The sequence below is a fragment of the Falco naumanni genome, chromosome 4, assembly GCF_017639655.2.
Source record: "Falco naumanni isolate bFalNau1 chromosome 4, bFalNau1.pat, whole genome shotgun sequence".
Classification (NCBI taxonomy): domain Eukaryota; kingdom Metazoa; phylum Chordata; class Aves; order Falconiformes; family Falconidae; genus Falco; species Falco naumanni.
This window is the reverse complement of record NC_054057.1, coordinates 3,784,912-3,803,867: the sequence shown is the minus strand read 5'-3', so window position 1 is coordinate 3,803,867 and position 18,956 is coordinate 3,784,912. Positions and strand designations below refer to the sequence as shown.

General features: G+C 39.2%; 1 protein-coding gene across 2 annotated transcripts in view; it reads right to left on the bottom strand.

Moving 5' to 3' along the window:
* Positions 1–18,956, bottom strand: part of OSBPL10 (oxysterol binding protein like 10) — a 121,504-nt gene that overhangs the window by 52,404 nt on the left and 50,144 nt on the right. For both annotated transcript variants that reach the window (XM_040592538.1, XM_040592537.1), the window contains exon 5: positions 1,413–1,623. In XM_040592538.1, the coding sequence (XP_040448472.1) occupies positions 1,413–1,623 (211 nt within the window). The remainder of the gene's footprint in view (positions 1–1,412; positions 1,624–18,956) is intronic.

Here is an 18,956-nt window from a genome sequence, read left to right as displayed (position 1 = left end):
CCACCCCATATCCAGAATTCTGCTGCTGCCGCTCTTTTTGTATCAAGTCCTGCTCCTGCTCTAGACTAGGCAGTGCAGTTTGTGTACAGAAAAAAACTGACCACCCTTTCAGAAGGCTAAAGGTCCAACTTCAGACAATAAAGACAGAGATCTAGAACTAGGTGAACTGAAACAGTTGAGCTACGTGGGGACCGAGAGGTTCATGCCTGCACAGCTCAGTGCAGAATCACACTGTTTGACATTTTAGGCTTATAAAAATTTGCCACAGATTTCTTTTTTTTTTTTTTTCTTTTCTCTTTCTTAAATAGCAGCATGAAGAACTTATTCCAGATTTAAAGAAAACCAGACTGGAATAAATCTGCCTCAGCAGCATACTTCCATGTAGAAAACTAGAAATATGATTTTCACTGTAGCATTGTATAATGTTAGATGTATTTTTATCAAACAAATTTGTATTGTGATTTCAGTCTTGGAGGGGTGGGCAGAATAAAACCACCAAGCAGTTCTGCACTGTCATTAATACAAGCTTATCTACCTGTTCTCCATGCCTCCCTTTTTTTTTGTCTTGCTGTCTTCTAAACCTGATTCCTCTGACAAGATTTTGGACACCCCCTCTTTTCCTCCTCTCTTCTGATTTTAATAGATGTCGCAGTTTAATGCCAGCCTGCAACTAAGCACCACACAGCCACTCACTCCCCACCACCTCCCTTGGTGCGATGGGGAAGAGAATTGGGAAAAAGGCAAAACTCATGGGTTCAGACAATTTAATTAATATAATTTAAAAAAAAGAAATATAATAATAACAACTGTAATGAAAAGGAAAGAGAAGGAGAGAGGAATCAAATCCAAAAGGAAAAAAACCACCCAGTGATGCAGAATATAATTGCTCACCGCCCACTGACTGATGCCCAGGCAGACACTGAGCAGCAAATTCCAAGGCCCTGGCCAACTCCCCTAGTTTTTACACTCAGCATGATGTTCTATAGTATGGAATATCCCTTTGGCTAGTTCAGGTTAGCTGTCCTGGATGTGTCCCCTCCCAATTTCTTGTGCCACTCCAGCCCTCTTGCTGGCAGGACCCAAGAAACGGAAAAGTCCTTGACTTGGTACAAACTACCTAGGAACAACTAAAAACATCAGTGTGTTATCAACACTATTCTCATACTAAATCCAAAACACAGCACTGCACCAGCTACTGAAAAGAGAATTAACTCTATCCCAGCCAAACTAGGACAACAGATTTCGCAACTTTTTTTAGACCAAGAAAAAAATTATGATATTTCAGGCTGTAGAAGCCTAAAAACTCCTCACTTCAACTTGTCTCTCTGAGGATGGTTCATTTTGCCTGCTTTAATATCATCATAAAAAATCCTAAAGCACATTAAATAATACCAAAGAGAGCTTGTGCTCACCTGATGACAGTGTCCTGTTATGGTGCTGGCCCACTTGATGCATGCTTTGCTGTAACAGAGTCAGGCATTCTCCAAGGCAGCTCAGGGTGGCAGCAGAGGTAGCTTTTAAAAGCAGCAAGTCCTGATCCAAGGCAGAAAGAGGCCCAGAACTTGGGAGAGCTTCAATGGCTTGTACAAGATTCTTCTGTTGTCCCTCAACTTGGCTCATGATCTGTAAAAGTCCAAAAACATCTGCTGTCATAGGAAATATCACTATGTAGCTGTTAAATTCTTATGGGTTGATATAGTGACTAAATGTGAAGAACTACCACAAATGGATGTTAATGTTCTGATCCAAACATACCATATACTTACCTACAAAAACGAAGGGCTTGAGACTACCAATGGCCTGTAAAAATGTCAAGACTATGTTAGAGAAGAACATCTCTTAAAATAGTAGGTTCATAGTAGGTTTAATAGTGTGACTCATACTTTCTCAAAGTCTTCGTAAAGAAAAGTATGAAAATTCTACTTCATTCTCCATTATTTATTTAGGCTTAGATTTTCTTTCTTTTTGTATGTGACCTGAGACACCCAAGGAAGCAACGCTTCCCCTCCTCCTCCTTTCCTACATGAAATATCACAGTTTGAGAACGGACATTTTTCATTTCTCAAGCATCAGTAAGGAACTCCTTTTACAGAATAAGGTAACTTTTAAGTTTACAAACATTAGCACAGGATGCAACGTAGAGTACTTATTTACTATCAGATATGAATACCAGCTGCAGGGAGAAAGTTAATCTGTTTCTAGATTTGGACCATCCAGATGAAGATGAAATGCGTGCTTGTATAGCAGACAACAACGTTATTTGAGCAGGCTGTTCTTTAACACAAATTGGCAAGCTTCCAAAATCCTTCCTAAAGCCAAAAGAAAAAGGACATGTTTAAAATTTCTCTCTCTGTTTCTACAACCTGTAGGAAATTATACATGCACATGACAAGCCTCTTTTCTTACACTTACCTTGCAAAAAACTTCTTGCAAAACCTTAAAGGTTCATTTTTGAGGTATTCAAAGCTTTCAGAAAAAATACCTGAAGACTTTGTAAGCAACAAAGTTTCAAGCTCCATTTGCCCAAGCTACTATACTGTAAAAATGTATTATGAACTCATGACTTTTTTATTATCATGATTTTATTTTCAAAGTACGGTGTGCTTCCTGTATCCTCCCTATGCTGTGGTAAATAAACTGATTTTAAAAGTATACATTGAGTTCACTGAAAAGCAAGAAAGGAAACTGAACTCAAAGATGCAAATAACCATCCTTGCACACAAGTTAAAGTAGAATTAGGTGAAAACCTGTTGTTGCAAGGTTAATAAGGAAATGTAGCTAAATGTCTTGCTGAAGGTTACAATAATGACATTTTCATAGTCAACATTTGAAACAGAGGCCAAAGCTTCAGCAGAAGCCACAGACAATTTTAATTTCCTTTGACAGAAAACAAGATCAGTCAGAAGGTGACACAGACCACCATAATACGCAGCTTTAGGGACATGCTAGAAGCCCAGGCAGTGCTCTGCTTTAAGAAGTCACACACCATGTGACTGAGCTCCACAGCACAGACAGAGGGTTGCTTCGAAGCTAAAACAAAAACAAGAGCATCACAGACACACACTCACGCAAATATACCTCCCCCAGGAAAAGAGCTCAGGAAGGCAAATTGAAGGAACGGCTAAGAGAAAAAAAAATAAAATCATCTTCTCCCTGGAAGGTTGCACACTATAATTGCATGGAAAACTGCTTCTTTCTTTTTCCCATCCTGAATAAGAGTGTGAAGTCAAAAACTTGATATTCTCATGCTTCACAGTAACAGAAATGTCCTATTTTCACTTAAGTGACTAGCTTTCCTACCCTCCTTTTTTTTTTTTTTTTTTTTTTTTTTTTTTGAGTAACAGTTTACATTTCCAAATGTTTGCCTCCATAGGAAATAAAATCCAAAATAAAACTTTGCAAACTTCAAACATTTTCATTTGTCCCTCCCCCTTAATAATGGGCAACTGTATTCTTCTGCAGCTAAGACAGGAGCCTAAGATAAACTGACCAGAGAGCTTAAGAAACATTTGGAAAATTAACTGAATGTCTGCATCTATCACCCAGACCAAAGCTTTACAGGCTTTCGTCAACTATATCCTTCTGAGATTAGGAGAAATTTAAATAAAATAAATGATTTATTCTTCCTTTATCCAAAATAAGGTATTGCTTTGAGTCTCGCTATTTTCTAGGTGACTTGAGTCAAAAAAGCTGGTTTAAAACTGTCTTACCCTTTCTGTGCTACCTAGCTTCCTTCATGTTATAGCTGTGACACCAGCAGCTATTCTACAGACCTGGCAAAGCAGAAGACACCAGGAACAGCAACTTCTGCGTAGGATGCAAAGTATTAGAACTGCTGATTTGTTACTGCTTGAGCACGGACCAACACCACTCTGTTTAAGGTGCTGAATGAACAGAACAGAAAGGAAGAACCTCCCCTTATCCTAAAGCATCACAGAACAACTCTGTGGCAAAAGGGGAAGGAAATAACATATATTACTGAAATAACGGAACTTTTTTAACATGCTTGCCCATGTATTTTTTTTAAAGTAATTGACAAAATATTTTAAAAGAGTTTGAAGTGTGGTTGCTCCCAAAAAAGGTAAATCAAAGAGCAGCTAATATAAAAAAAGCAAACCATGCTAGACAAAACTCATTACACACATTAACCCTTAACAGGACAGACACTAGGCCTTGCAGCTACAGCATCACCCTCTAGCTTACTTGCGACCCTGCTTTTTGCTGTCTCAGGGGGAGATGAGGCAGAGTGCTTGATTTATCAGCACTCTAAGCTCATTTCAAAATCAGAATGAAAAGCTTTGATTTTGCGAAAGTTACAATTTAACTTTCATTTTTCAAAGAGAAACAACTTACTTAATTTTGAATGACTTTGCTTTTACACACGGTTATTTTAATACCTTACAGCTCTCCATCCTCCCTATTTGCAAATACAGACAGCTCAAAGTAGTATTGTCTGTTTTACAACAGCGAAGAATATTTGTCTCCATTTCCTCACAAAATCTCAACTTGCTTATCTTTCCACTCTTGTTTCAGCTTTGGTACCCCCTCTCCACCTACAAATAGCTCCTTATAATATGGAAAAGAAATACCCACAAATGCATTCAAACTTCAGAAACATGGCTCTGGGCTAGATATAAAATAGAAAAACTGAAAGAAATATCAGGACTACATGTATTAAAAGGAATTATATGCACGCATATAACTAGCACTTGTAGGCCTGCATTTAACTAACTGCAAAAAGTTCAGTACGAGGAAGCCTCAGGCTGGGAAGAGACCAGCTCATATGCGTGATTTGCTCATTTCTCCACCTTCAGCAGGAGAACAAGCAGACCACGTTATGTGTTCCCTATTTAAGAGCTGCTGCTGAAGCCAGAAGGAGATTCGGTCCTTTTAACCTACCAGAAATCCTCAGGTATTGTCCGTATTCTTGTAGTGGGATGACCTTGGCTGGATGCCAGGTGCCCACCAAGCCGCTCTATCATTCCCCCTCCTCAACTGGGCAGAGGGAGAAAACATACAACGGAAGGCTCGTGAATCAAAATAAGGACAAGGAGAGATCACTCACCAATTACCATCATGGGCAAAACAGACCTGACTTGGGGAAATTAATTTATTTTATTACCAATCAAAATCTGAGTAGAGTAATAAGAAAATAAAACCAAACCTTAAAACACTTTCCCCCCACCCCTCCCTAACTCCAGAGGTGCTACCACCATTGCTGATGGGCTGGGCTCAGCCTTGGCCAGCGGCAGGTCCATCTTGGAGCCAGCTGGCATTGGCTCTATGGGACATAAGGGAAGCTTCTAGCAGCTTCTCATAGAAGCCACCCCTGTAGCCCTCCCACTACCAAAACCTTGCCATGCAAACCCAATACAATTCTCCCAAATAACACTACCCTCAAAGAAACCTGCCACCCAACGACACCCTCACAGAAGACAGAATGCAACGGGAATAATCTCTGATGTTTTCCTCAGCAGGTCATCCACTCCCTACCATGTGCTTCAAAACAGCCAATTCAAGGCTTCTGTGGCTGCCTGCTTCCTCCTCTCCCTGGCTGATCTTAAAATCCTGCATGATTGCTTTCCCTGCTTGCCACAGCAACTGCTAAATACCCCTTCACAGCTGGAATTGCACCTTCTGGATCCTCCTGTTGTGAACCCACTGCCAATCATGATGTATGGTACCAAACGGTTATGAGACAGCATCCCAAACAAGCGTGTAAGAAATGACTCTATTCTTGGGTTCACCCCCACAGTACGTGAAAGTTAGGCAGAAAAAGCTGTGAGATACATTTCTTTGCAGCCCTAGGGTATTTCAGACATACTAAGAAGAAACAACATTCTTTCATACAGTAAATAAGCAAAAATTAATTGTTAGAAATTAATTTAAGAAATAATAATGAAAAACTGAAGTGATGATTTCTGAGCTAAAAGAAAAAAACTACAGTAATTCAATATTTTATTAAAATACTAGATGATATATTAACCTTTCCCATCAGAGAAAAAATCTTAAAAAACTTGAATGTCATTTTTTATTTAAGGCTTCAATTTATTTCTGAAATGAGAAAGAGGGAGAGAGATTCTCAATCATTAAGTATAATAATGAACCCTCTGTTAAAGATTTGTCCTGCCGTCCTCAAAGGTAAATAGAAACTTCAAAGGAAGAAAACTGAATAGCCACACCTGAATGGAAGGGCATGACTACTTTTGACATTATTTTATTTACACTGGAAATGCTCTTGTTATCCAGACTCCAGGACTAACAGGCCTAAGTCTGTCTGTCCAGCCCAGACAGCTATTATGATAATCAAAACATCTTTCTCTGTAGAATTACTGATCCTACAGGATTTCACTGAACCAACACAGTTAAGCCACATACCGAACTACCTGATCCACAGCTGTTTCAGGGGCATCATCCATGACACAGTGATTTCCACCTCCCTGAAGCACAGGAAGAATGACTTTAGCCATATTACCTCAAAGGGCAAGCAGACACTCTCCGTTTGTCATACAGGCCTTGTAGAGCTGGCCAAGAAAACAAGTAATGTCACCAATCCTGTCTTTCTGTATAATGATATCAATGGCTTCACATCTTCCTGCTCTTCTTCTGGAATATAAAACCTGTAAAAGATTCTTCAGGCCTCCCCAGCCACAACCTGATACACACATGAGCAATTTAAATTTTAACATATGGCATTTTTCTTTTTTGGTATTGATCTTGACACTTATTCAAATCCTTTTATATTAAGTATTAAGATACGCCTACCAATTTGTATGAAAAAATCCAAAACACTCCAAAGGAAAAGAAAAATATTCTTTTAGCACTGAGAACCCACAGAAATTCTGTATTGTCAAGTTCCTCTGTGACATACTGGAAATCATTCATCAAGGAGACATTCGGCTCCATCAGTTAATAACACTTTTTCTCTGCTGCAGTATTCTCTGGGCACCACCACTAGCAGCGTATTGTCTGCCTACTTCTCTCTAGGCAATTCTTCTGAAAGACTGAATGCAGTGATTTTTATTTTTAAACCCTTTCCATCGCTGACTGCATGCAAGTTGAACACAATTATTAAAAACATGGGAAAATAAACAACACTGCTTATATGAAAAACAGAGCATCTGTAAAAATAAACAGTTGTGTGGGAAAAGCTTTAGACTTTTAAATAGTAACAGAAATGCAATATGGATCACTTTCTTACTAAGTTGGCTTGCCCTTGTGAGACGTTTACTGCCTTCAAAGGCTTGGAAATAGCCAGTTTGCTTTTTCACTTTCGGAGGGTTTTGTTGGTTGGTTTGTTGGTGTTTTTTTAAAAATTAATTGTTATATGAAAACACAGTATCTCCCTCTCTCTTTCTATTACATACACATATACAGTTTCTGGAACTATTAGTCTTAGACAAAAGCACTAAAACAAAAGGATATTGGAAAAAGACACGAGACCAGCTTTTCAAACCACCTTAGAATAAGTCATAAGGAGTATGAGTCAGGACCTTGGTTCTCATTGTTAAACAAGCATATACCACAGGGATTCAGTTCTTTTCTTGTAACATAAAACACAGCTTTTCTTAAAAGCAAAAGCAGATAAGTGACAGAAGAGAAGAAAGTCCACACACAAAAAATATAAACCTTCAAAGACATTGTAAACCCAATGCATTGAGTTGCCATCTAAATATAATATAGTCATCAATTCTGACCTTGAGCAAGGACTCCCATTGCAATCTTGACCTGTATATCATCAACACCGCCACAAACTGTCATATTGTAAAAATTAAAAGTTAAACCAGACAACCAATACATGTAAAAGTAAAATATATAAATACACATGTACCAAATGTGTATCAAAATGTGAGATATAGATACCTGGAACTCCATTGTCACTAATCATACTAGTCATTAATTTGACACGCTAGCTACCAATTCAGATCAAGTTCACAATTCTCACTTAGCATTACCATGAAACTTCGCTGCTTTCAACTATTTGTTCTGAAAAAGGAAAGAGCATAAACATACATGCAAAAAGACTACTGCAAACACTGTTAATCACCAGCTCAAAAGGTACACCTCTCCAACTGAGAAGTCTGACAAATTAAGGTAAATCCTACAACTGCAGTAAAAGTGATTTTTTCTTTTTTTCCCCAATTTAATGCATTTTTATTTTGAGTTAAGCATTTATACCTAACCACTGCAGAGCAAGAGAATTTTTGCCTTGGCTTAACTTCCAAAAAGTCTTCTCAAACTACTCAAGGTCACCTGTTACGTGCATGTTACTACTTGACAAAATAAGTTTTCTGATAAGGATTTATAGACTTTGCCCTCTTCTTCAGTAAAGTCACATCCATAAATCTTTTAATGGGATTCCATCAACAGCATGCAAGCTAGGAAGGCAAAATTACAGCTTAATATATAACTAAAGTGAAAAAGATATACACAAGGTTACTGCAATATGTAACACAAATCTCTTATAAAGAGAATTCTGCATTTCAGCCTTAAAAGTGTGTAATGTAGAAACACGTACAAGACCAGATGACCACAAGCATGCTTAAGTTCACAAGAAACATATCTGTACACTTCGCTTACTATAAAACCTTGTCTTTTGACAAAAAAAGAACCTCCCTGAGCTGCAAACAGAAGCAAATTCTACCCACAAAGCTTCGGTCTGGATCAAGACCCACAGTAGCCTCTGTGAACATTACTATGCTAATGAGAAAAAGTATTTTAAGAAAGGATCCTAGAACATACCACGTGAGATACTCTGAAAGTATCTTGGAAAGATGGAACCGGATAATGACATCCATATCAATTGCCCCTTCTTGATTACTGCTTCCTTCCCATTACAGAGAACAAGCACTTAATTTTCCATTGTTGTCACCTCAGGGTAGCAGCTGGCTTGACCTCAATTATTTTAAAGAAGCAAACAATGAACAGTAAAATTGGAATTACTTGTTATATAATAGTTATTAAGGCTTAGACACATACATCCTAGCAATAAAGCTTCAAAGGAGCAAGTTAATTTTCACTTGGCATCTAATTTGCAGACAGAAACACAAAAGGTGACGGAACAAACAGAACTATACCTCTGACAATCAGGATGGCAGCTAATCACCATTTCTTTTCTTTTCAGTCCTTGCCTCTGCTTTCACAATTCTATTTCTTCCCTTGGAGGAGAATGAGAATAAGCTCCCCCCACCCCCATCTGCTATTTTGTTCTCATTTCTCTAACCAGGAATCCACATAATGTCTGTTAAGGGAACAACTGAAAATCAAGTTGCTACCTTATCTTCATTGTCTCGGCTAACAAAACATTATTTCCTTCGGGGTTTTGCTTTGGCTTTTTTTGCTCAGCCTTCTCATCGGCACTCCACAGGGTGGTTCCTTGTGAGGAAAACGTTACAGAACAGAGAGCAAATGTCATTAGGATTGATTCTAAATACCAAGTCTAAGACAACCAGGAGAAAAACAGGTGTGGAGGAGGCAGTCCAGCTCAATTGTTTCCCGCTCTTAGCTACTCTTTCCGATCTGCTGTTTCCACTGATAATGATGCTGTTCCATTGGTCGCCGTCAGCACCTTCAGTGGCTATGAGATCTGCAGAGACCTCAGCACAGGATTTACATGCCAGGGAGAAGCTGTTATTTACCAACTCCTGTCATACAATTTTTAAATTGGCTAGTTAATTTATTATACATATGATCCTTTGCTCCATTCTTTACACATTCATTTCCTATTTTTTATTTTTAAATTCTGTAAGTTCGACACTTGCTGCATATTACTCACAACATACTATCATTCTGTTTTGTGAAGACAACATTCATTCATCATTTGATGGACTACAGACTTGCTCATTGGTCTGCTGTCCAGTAGCTTACTAGTCTCACCACTAAACTCCCTTGCAGTTAGTTGCACAGCAATAATAATCACACTTAGTACTTTGTAGGTCTGCAAACTATTGCTTTAGCCCATAAGGTTGTTGGATTTGGGGGAAGGACGAAAAAGGGAAGAAGGGTCTTTTTTGTTGATGGGTTTTAGAAGTCTTAAATTTTCCTTCCAGTACCAAAGGAGGAAAAGTAATCTACCTTCCCAAGAAATTCGCAGTCTGTTGCACCTCAAATATACGGGAGGAAGCTCCTCCTTTCCTTCAGTGCTTCAAAACAGGCAGAAGCTCAGCAAGAAAAGAAGCTGAATTAACTACCTGTTTTACAAAAATATCTCTTTGTTCAGAATAACAAAAGAGAGATCTATCTTCAAATACTGAAGAGCTATGACATCTGTAATTGTCCATGTTCTCTGGGACTTTATACAGACATTTTATTTGGATGCAAAACACTCCCAAGGACAACCTGACTGTCCACTGTGAGTTTCTACAGAATTCTGCTTCTTACATCAGGCAAATAGAGAGACATCAGAGAGGTTCACAGTCGTTGCAACACATATGTTAGTAGTGAGGTTCTAGCAGTTCTGGCAGGACCCCTGAGAATATCTCCAGAAACTCAGCAAAACAGCTCACCTACTTCAGGCCAAAAGAAATCAGATCCTTCTCTTTGCTACCTCAGGCAGACTCCTTATGACACTTCTTTATGACCACAATTCCAGACTTAAGGTTAAATTAAGGTTAAATTCATGCTCTCTGTACTCAATCTGTCCTCCCCACCTGAGAAATGTTAGTGAATGACAGAAAGGCAACAAGGAGTGGGGCAGAGCAGTGTTAAGAGAAATTACAGAAAAGACCTTGCGTCCACAGAGTTGAAGTAGGATGAAGAGTTCAAATACTGTCAGAGTGTTCTAGCAGATGGACAATTTTGCATTTTCTAAACTAGAGAATGCTTTTAATCTTAATCAATACTCTAAGATATTCAGCTTTCCTTGAATGGTTTCGTATTTTATGTCTGTAAAAAAAAAACCAAACACCAAAACCAAACAAACCCCTCAACAACAACAAAAAAGCCCCACACTACTTCTCCTGTCATCATCAAAAATTTGCTAGTTACTCTGAGAATTCCTTCTTGCTGCTTAAGATCTGAAGAGAACACTTCTCCCTTCCACACCAACATAAACATCAGGTTCTTCTCACTGTAGAAGAGAGTGATATACAAACAAACCAAAGTACTAAAACACTAGATGAAAATAAAATTCTTCTGAAAGTGTCAGCTATCTTAAAGAGTGTTACACGGAGATACTGCACAAGCTTTTTAGTGAGAGCTGGCTGCCGTAATAAATACTCAAATGAAAGCATGGTTCAGACAAACTCTATCGATAAGCACTACTTCTCCCTACAAAGAGGGAGTGGGCTATACACTTTCTGCAAAATGATCAGTACCAATCTAGCACGGGTCATTTTGCTGCTGGAGGGAGAGGTCTGGGGATCAGGGTCTATTGCAGGAGACATGACATTTTCTTTTTCACCTGTTGCGTTAAGAGTTCCATGACATTTGCTACCAGTATAAGGCTGTACTAAAACACAGCTACCAAATGCTAAGTTCCCCCCACCGTGAGCTCTTTACTTCAGCATTTGCTAATCTACCTGCTATATTAACCGTATCCTATTAATAGTCACCTACTGAGACTTACTATTTACTAACAAAGATGACTCAAGGGGAGCGGGGTGTTGGGATCTTGAGGTAAAACCACAGAGAAGAGAAAAAGCAGACAGTGGCTGCCAAGGTTATCTCCCCCACCCCAAGTTGCTTCCAGCAACTCAGAACTAGAAATAAGAGAAGCAAAAGGAAGGAGAGAACACAACTTTATATATGCATATAAAATAGAACAATTGAATTCTGTTTTACACGTAGAATTAAGTGATTGTTTTGAAGGTATAGAAAAGCTGGAGAGTGAATTCCCTTAAATCCAACTGCACTCCAACTCCTTTGGGAACCTACCATTTATTAAAATATTTCATTAAATTTTAAGTAACTGTAAAGACTAATCTTAGCTTCTCTGCAATTGCTTAAGAAAATGAATGCCACAGTGGTCTCTGAATGTAGCTGTCATATGCACTGTGTTATCCCTAATTTAAAAATTGCCATTTATTAAATGACTGAAAATTAACATCTTTGCAAATACTCAATGACTATTAAACTACAGCCTGGGAAAACAATTTAATGAAAAGAAACCATGTTTGCATCATTTATATTTTTCAGATGGAGGCATCAGAAATAATGAGCCAAGTTCACTCTTGACATAACCTGCACAGACAGTGTAATTTTAGTAGAACATTTGCTCTACAATTCCCACAGCAACCTTAATTCTCCCTGCCTGTGTATCAGGAATCCAGGATGACTTAACGTTTGCATAAATACAAAATCAAATGCACAGAACAAGGTGCACTCTTAGCTACCTTAAAGATATTGCAAAGGCAAGGTAAAAATTCAGAGAACACAAGTGTATTCAGCTCATGTTTATGTGATTTAGTAACTATTGGTTTATAGTATTAGAATAATTTACATTTCCTCATCACCAAAGTGAGACAGTTAATGCTACTTACTGAGTAATTTTTATAAGCACACACACATTTACTACTTCGGAATGTATTAGACTGACACTCCCAGAGATTCAAGGATCCCCTGAGGAGACATGTTTTTACTGTTCTTCGCAGTACTAACTTGAGACAGAATAAACAGATGTAGGAGATGAGGCTTCTATAGCCAAGTCAAAGAACGTCCAAAGGAACTGCTACAAAAAATACCAAATAATTTCATCTGTTCTTTATATTCTCAATTCATTTTTTGCCTATAAGGATATGGAGAGCAGCCAATCACACCAAAAATTGCTGTACAGCCAGAAGAACATTACTGCATGCTTGCGCTGGTATTTTTATACTGTACAAGGAACACATATTTCTAGAACTGGGGCCAATACCAATTCAGAAGAAAGTGCAATGATAAGATCTGCAGCTGCCCCTTTTAGCCCTCAGGTTTGAAACTGGTTTATACTGTTACAGGTTTAATAATAGAATCATTTAGGTTGGAACAAACCTTTGACGACATCAAGTCCATCTGTGAACCCAAGACTGCCAAGTCCACCCCTAAACCATGTCCCTAAGCACTGCATCTATGTGTTTTTTAAAGACCTCCAGGGATGGTGATTCCATCACCTCCCTGGGCAGCCTGTTCCAGTGCTTGACCACCCTTTCCGTGAAGAAATTTTTCCTAACATCCAATCTAAACCTCCTCTGGTGTAACTTGAGGCTGTTTCCTCTTGTCCTGTTGCTTGTTACCTGGGAGAAGAGACCGACCCCCACCTGCCTACAGCCTCCTGTCACGTAGTTGTAGAGCGATAAGGTCTCCCCTCAGCCTCCTCCTTTCCAGACTAAACAACTCCATTTCCAGCAGCCACTTCTCCTAAGATCTGTTCTCTAGACCCTTCACCAGCTCCGTTGCCCATCTCTGGACATGCTCCAGCACCTCTACATCTCTCTTGAAGTGAAGGGCCCAAAACTGCACACAGGATTTGAGGTGCGGCCTCACCAGTGCCGAGTACAGGGAGACAGTCACTGCTTGTGTCCTGCTGGCCCCACTGTTTCTGATACAAGCCAGGATGCTGCTGGCCTTCTTGGCCACCTGGGCACTCTGCTGGCTCATGTTCAGCCAGCTGTCACCAGCACCCCCAGGTCCTTCTCCACTGGGCAGCTTTCCAGCCACCCTTCCCCAAGCCTGTAGCACTGCCTGGGGTTGTTGTGACCCAAGTGTAGGACCCGGCACTTCTCCTTGTTGAACCTCATACAATTGGCCTTGGCCCATCAGTCCAGCCTGTCCAGATCCCTCTGCAGAGCCTTCCTGGCCTCCAGCAGATCAACACTCCTGCCCAACTTGGTGTCACCTGCAAACTCACTGAGGGTGCACTCGATCCCCTCATCCAGATCACCAATAAAGATACTGAACAGGCCTGGCCTCGGTACTGAGCCCTGGGGAACACCACTTGTGTCGGGCTGCCAGCTGGATTAACTCCATTTCCTACCAGTCTGGGCTCAGCCAGCCAGCTCTTACCCAGCGTAGAGTAGACCCATCCCAGCCATGAGCAGCCAGTTTCTCCAGGACAACACTGTGGGAGATGGTGTCAAAGGCTTTACTAAGGTCCAGGTAGACAACATTCACAGCCTCTCCCTCATCCACTAGGCAGGTCATCTTGTCATAGAAGGAGACTGGGTTTGTCAAGCAGGACCTGCCTTTCATAAACACATGCCGGCTGGGCCTGATACCCTGGTTGTCCTGCACATGCCGCCTGATGGCACTCAGGATGATCTGCTCCATAACCTTCCCAAGCACCAAGGTCAGGCTGACAGGCCTGTAGCTGCCTGGATCCTCCTTCCTGCCCCTCTTGTAGATGGGTGCCACACTAACTTGCAGTCTTCTGGAACCTCTCCAGTTTGCCAGGACTGTTGACAAATGAAGGCGAGCAGCTTGGCAAGCTCCTCTGGCAGCTCCCTCAGTACCCTTTGGGGAGATCCCATCAACCCCATAGATCTGTGCACATTTAAGTGGAGCAGCAGGTCCTCAACCTTTTCCTCCTGGACTGTGGGGACTTCATTCTGCTCCTCCTCATCCCTGTCTTACGGCTCAGGGGGCTGAGTACCCAGAGCTTGCTGTTAAAGACCAAGGCAAAGAAAGCATTAAGCACCTCAGCCTTTTCCTCATCCTTTGTGGCAATGTTTCCCGCCACATACAATAAAGGATGCAAGATTATCCTTGACCCTCCTTTTGTTTCCAATGTATTTGTAAAAGTATTTTTTGTTACCTTTTACAGCAGTGGCCAGCCCGAGTTCTAGCTGGGCTTTCGCCTCTCTAATCTGCCCCCTGCATAACCTAGCAACATCTTTATAGTCCTCCGAAGTTGCCTGCCCCTTCTTCCCAAGGTGGTAAACTCTCCTTTCTTCCCCCCAAGTTCCAGCCAAAGCTCTCTGTTTACGTTTAGGGCTGATGTAATGTAATGCCCCTAAACAAATTATAATGGCTCCTGTTAACACACAGCTGGGAGCTGCCCTTTCAGTATCAGCCAGCTCAGCTGCAACTAAGCTGGCAGACATACCTGCAACACAAATTTTTATTATGATACTTCTCAATTCAAAAAGTGTTTCTAAGCACAGTTAAATAGTAGTAGCTGTAGTATAACTTCCACAAACATGTTCTATGCCAAATAAATATCAACAGCTGAATTAAGACTTAAGGCGTCTTTCACTTTCTGTTGACTTCAGTGGATACAGAACTGCCCCAAAGGTTTTCTGCTGTCTTTTCTTCGCTGCCACTAGCCAAGAAGAAATCATTGCTTTCTGAGAAACAGCTATGGTTTTGGTTTGAGTTTTCTGCAAGCACTTTTTCATTATCTGATTTAGAGTGGAGATGTTAGTCCCCGTTTTGCACACCTTGCTAATTAAAATGAAAAAATTATGACAATGAGTTTGCGGACAAATGAAAATGTAATACATACAATACAAAAATAGTATAGATGTAGTGGTATTAAGATGTAACCTATTAAGTAACTTACCTCATTTTCTGAACAGCATTCGTCTATAGTTACAGACTACCTACTTTGTATATGATACGATGCACCTCAATAAAGATGATCAAAAGGATGACCCTTTACCTTTAATTTATTATGAGGGGTGGGCATGCGTGAGGTAATTTAAATACAAGCCCAGACAAAACTGGAGATCTGTAACTAGCAAAGGTTCCGCCTCTGTGTTCTTTCCCTTCTTTTTCCAAAATTGCCACTCACTGTACCACCGTTATTATTTCTCCACATGAACAGAACACAGGACACTAAGATTTCAGAAGTTAAATACTATGAACACTTTCTGCAGTATCTATAAACTACCAAGATGAAATTCCTTGATCAGCCAACTGAGAAATTTATAAAGTGTATTTACTATATTAGTTTTGAAATACAGGAAAACTCTAGTTAAAAGTATCAACCACAAACTGCCACAAAGAAAACACCACAAAGCTACCTCTCATATTAAAACATGTCTAGAAGGAAAAACCAGACATGATTTTAGGTAACTACTTTTAAATCTGCCTAGCAAAGGCACAGCAGCACAGACTTCAGCAGTGCTAGTGCAGCTACAGTCCATGGTTATCAGGCCTCTCCCTGATAAAGCACTGACACTTACTAGGTCAGAAAGACTGAAGTTAGCATAGTTTAGCAGCCCATCCTACATCTACACCTTTTATTTAGATGAACGTGATGAGACCAGCCTCATCTTCTAAAAGCAAATATTTAATTTATTAGCTATACAGTCCTGAAGGTCATCTTTGTCACAAAGCTAGCTCTCATCTTCCTACACTCCAAAATCAAGATGAGAATTCTAAGTGAAAGCGACAGATCTAGTATGTAGCATTTCTCCCTACTTAGAAATTTATCAAACTAATCAAAATTATACACACTTACATAAATACTTGATTAGTGGTATTCTTTTCAATGTTCTTTGTGCATACTTCACACTGTTTATGCATGATCCTGTATATATCCTGTTAAAGGATCCAAATCAATTTTCTTACATGCGTGCTTATCATACTGCCTCACACAACCTCAGTAATATGCCAAACAATAATATGCCAAAAAATACAAAAATATTAAGTGCTACAGCATTCTTTTTGCTAGTACTGGCATTAGATTATCTTATCCACTGACCTTTCTTTTTATGTACATATTTCCAAAGAAACAAAAGGAGAATGAAAAAAAAATGAAATTAAAAGCAAAACTTGACTTTTTCAAAGCTGAAAAGTAATATTTGACACTGAAGCAAAATCATCAGGTTTTCCCCTACTGTCAGCTTAAACTTTTACCATCAACATACTCACAGCTTAGTTTATGTCTTTGTTCACATATGTGAAAGTCCTGCAGGTCTGAATGCTTCCCCAACTCGTTTAAGTACTGCATCTGCTTTTTCACCTACAATGCTGCCTGTGCAGTGCTGCAATTCCGTTCCATAAATCAGAAAAACAGTTCTCCATGGACAACAGTATCCTTTTTCGCTAACAGTAGCTAGCCACAGTTCCTAATTTTGCTATCCAAATATTAGCGACCTGAAGACATTCACTTCTCACTTGAAAATCCCCAAAGTGTTTTAGAATCCTCTATTCTTCCTAGTAACCACATAAAACTGGACAATTGCAGCCCCACAAAATTGCAGGTAAACCTCACTCCATGAAGCCCTAGATTTTCCTATATTGTAAGGGAGTATCAGCTAGTTGTATAATTCGTGCAGGAATCAAGTGGTAACCACGTTTATATATGGCACAGGACATGCAAGAAGGAGTAGGACTGTCATCTTACCAAAAATCAGTCCTTTCCAAATTCTGGAACTGCCCATGGGCACATAATATAGATGTCACACTGGTAAAGGCCACATGAAATCTGGATCTCACTGTACCAGATGTTCAGAAACACATGCTGATGACTAGTCCACTGTAGAGTATCAAAAGCTGTACCAAACACCACATTTCAAAGGGATCAGAAATTCCCTTGTCGACTTTTTAAATTTGTGGGGGAAAATTATTTCTCTAGACTTCTTTCAATTAACTCAATTTAATTTCTCTAAACTTCTGTAAATAATTAATGTAAGTTACTACAAAATGTTCACATACCACCATTCTTGGTTCTTTAAGAACAATGGTAACAGTGGTAGAGGTCATACAATAGTCAGACATCCTCAGCCAAAATAAACACCATTCTAAGATTAAGTGTGCCACTATAATTTTGTTCAGTGACAGCTAAAATTTAATACGAAGTATGGTGTGGCCACTTGGCTTTACATTCAGTTAATTTTAACCACCTGCAGTAAAGAATTCTGCAAACATAATTCTTATCGTAAATTGCTAAGACGATAATAAAATGCATAGTTTAAAAACTAGAATTTCATTTCAAGACCACACACACTTAGGTTACCATAAAATCTCTTACTAAAAAAATCTGATGAAACACCCCTTTAATGGTAAGTTATAGCCCAAATAAAGATGTAGGATCTCAAATAATACCACATAAAATGCAACACATAGCAGATCAGCTCTCCCAAATTAATGTATGGTGAATTTTAGTTTTGATATAATGTTCCATAAATCAGTATGGACTGGACTATTAACATCAAATTAATATAAGCAAAAACCCTATTTAAGAGAATATTGTTATTTTAAACAAAAATGTTACATTATGATGGGAAGTAATGCTCCTGAGCATCTTTTAAATTCCATGCTATTAGCTTGAGTAGTATTAGCAAGTAGCTTGAGTATATAAAAGATTTTATAGCAGCCGAAAGCTCCATATTGATGCTCTATTTTAACCTACACATTTTTTTAAATGTGAAGTTCTAATTTCACAATAAACACTTATTATATGCATCATTTTGGAGACCTACACAGTTGATTCTACAACCTTTATAGAACTCTGCATGTCAGCTTGGTACTAAATAAACCTCTCTGCTATAATCTGTTTTACACTAAAATTCTCTATGCTGTCTCAAAAAAACCCCAAAAAACAAACCAACAAAAAACCCCAGCCAGAGCAAACAACAGGAGGAAACAATGTGTTGTTTATTCTTACTATGAAAGGAAAAAAAGAGAAAAAAGAACAACCAAATATTACCAAATACCATTGCTTGTTGTCAAATATAGGAGTACATTTTGTCCTGTTTGCAACAAGGAGTTACACATACACTTCACTGTTTTCAAATAACATGGCCAAATCAAGAAAAACTGGTCCAGGTTGAAGTAGCCATTTCAAGTTCAGCACTTGCCAGGGATGTTGTCCAAGCTAGTGAAGACTGTACGTCCCAAGCAAAGGATGCCCCTTTTGCAGCATTCCCTTTTTTCACAGGTCTCGTATTACATATGAGTAGTATTACCATAACATTGTTTTAAAATAATAAAAAAAATACTTCCTGCTTCTCATTTTCCAGAAGCATATAAAGTCTTTCCATTGATTCTACTACTGTATTTTAGAAGATATTTTAGCGCTATTTATAGTACAA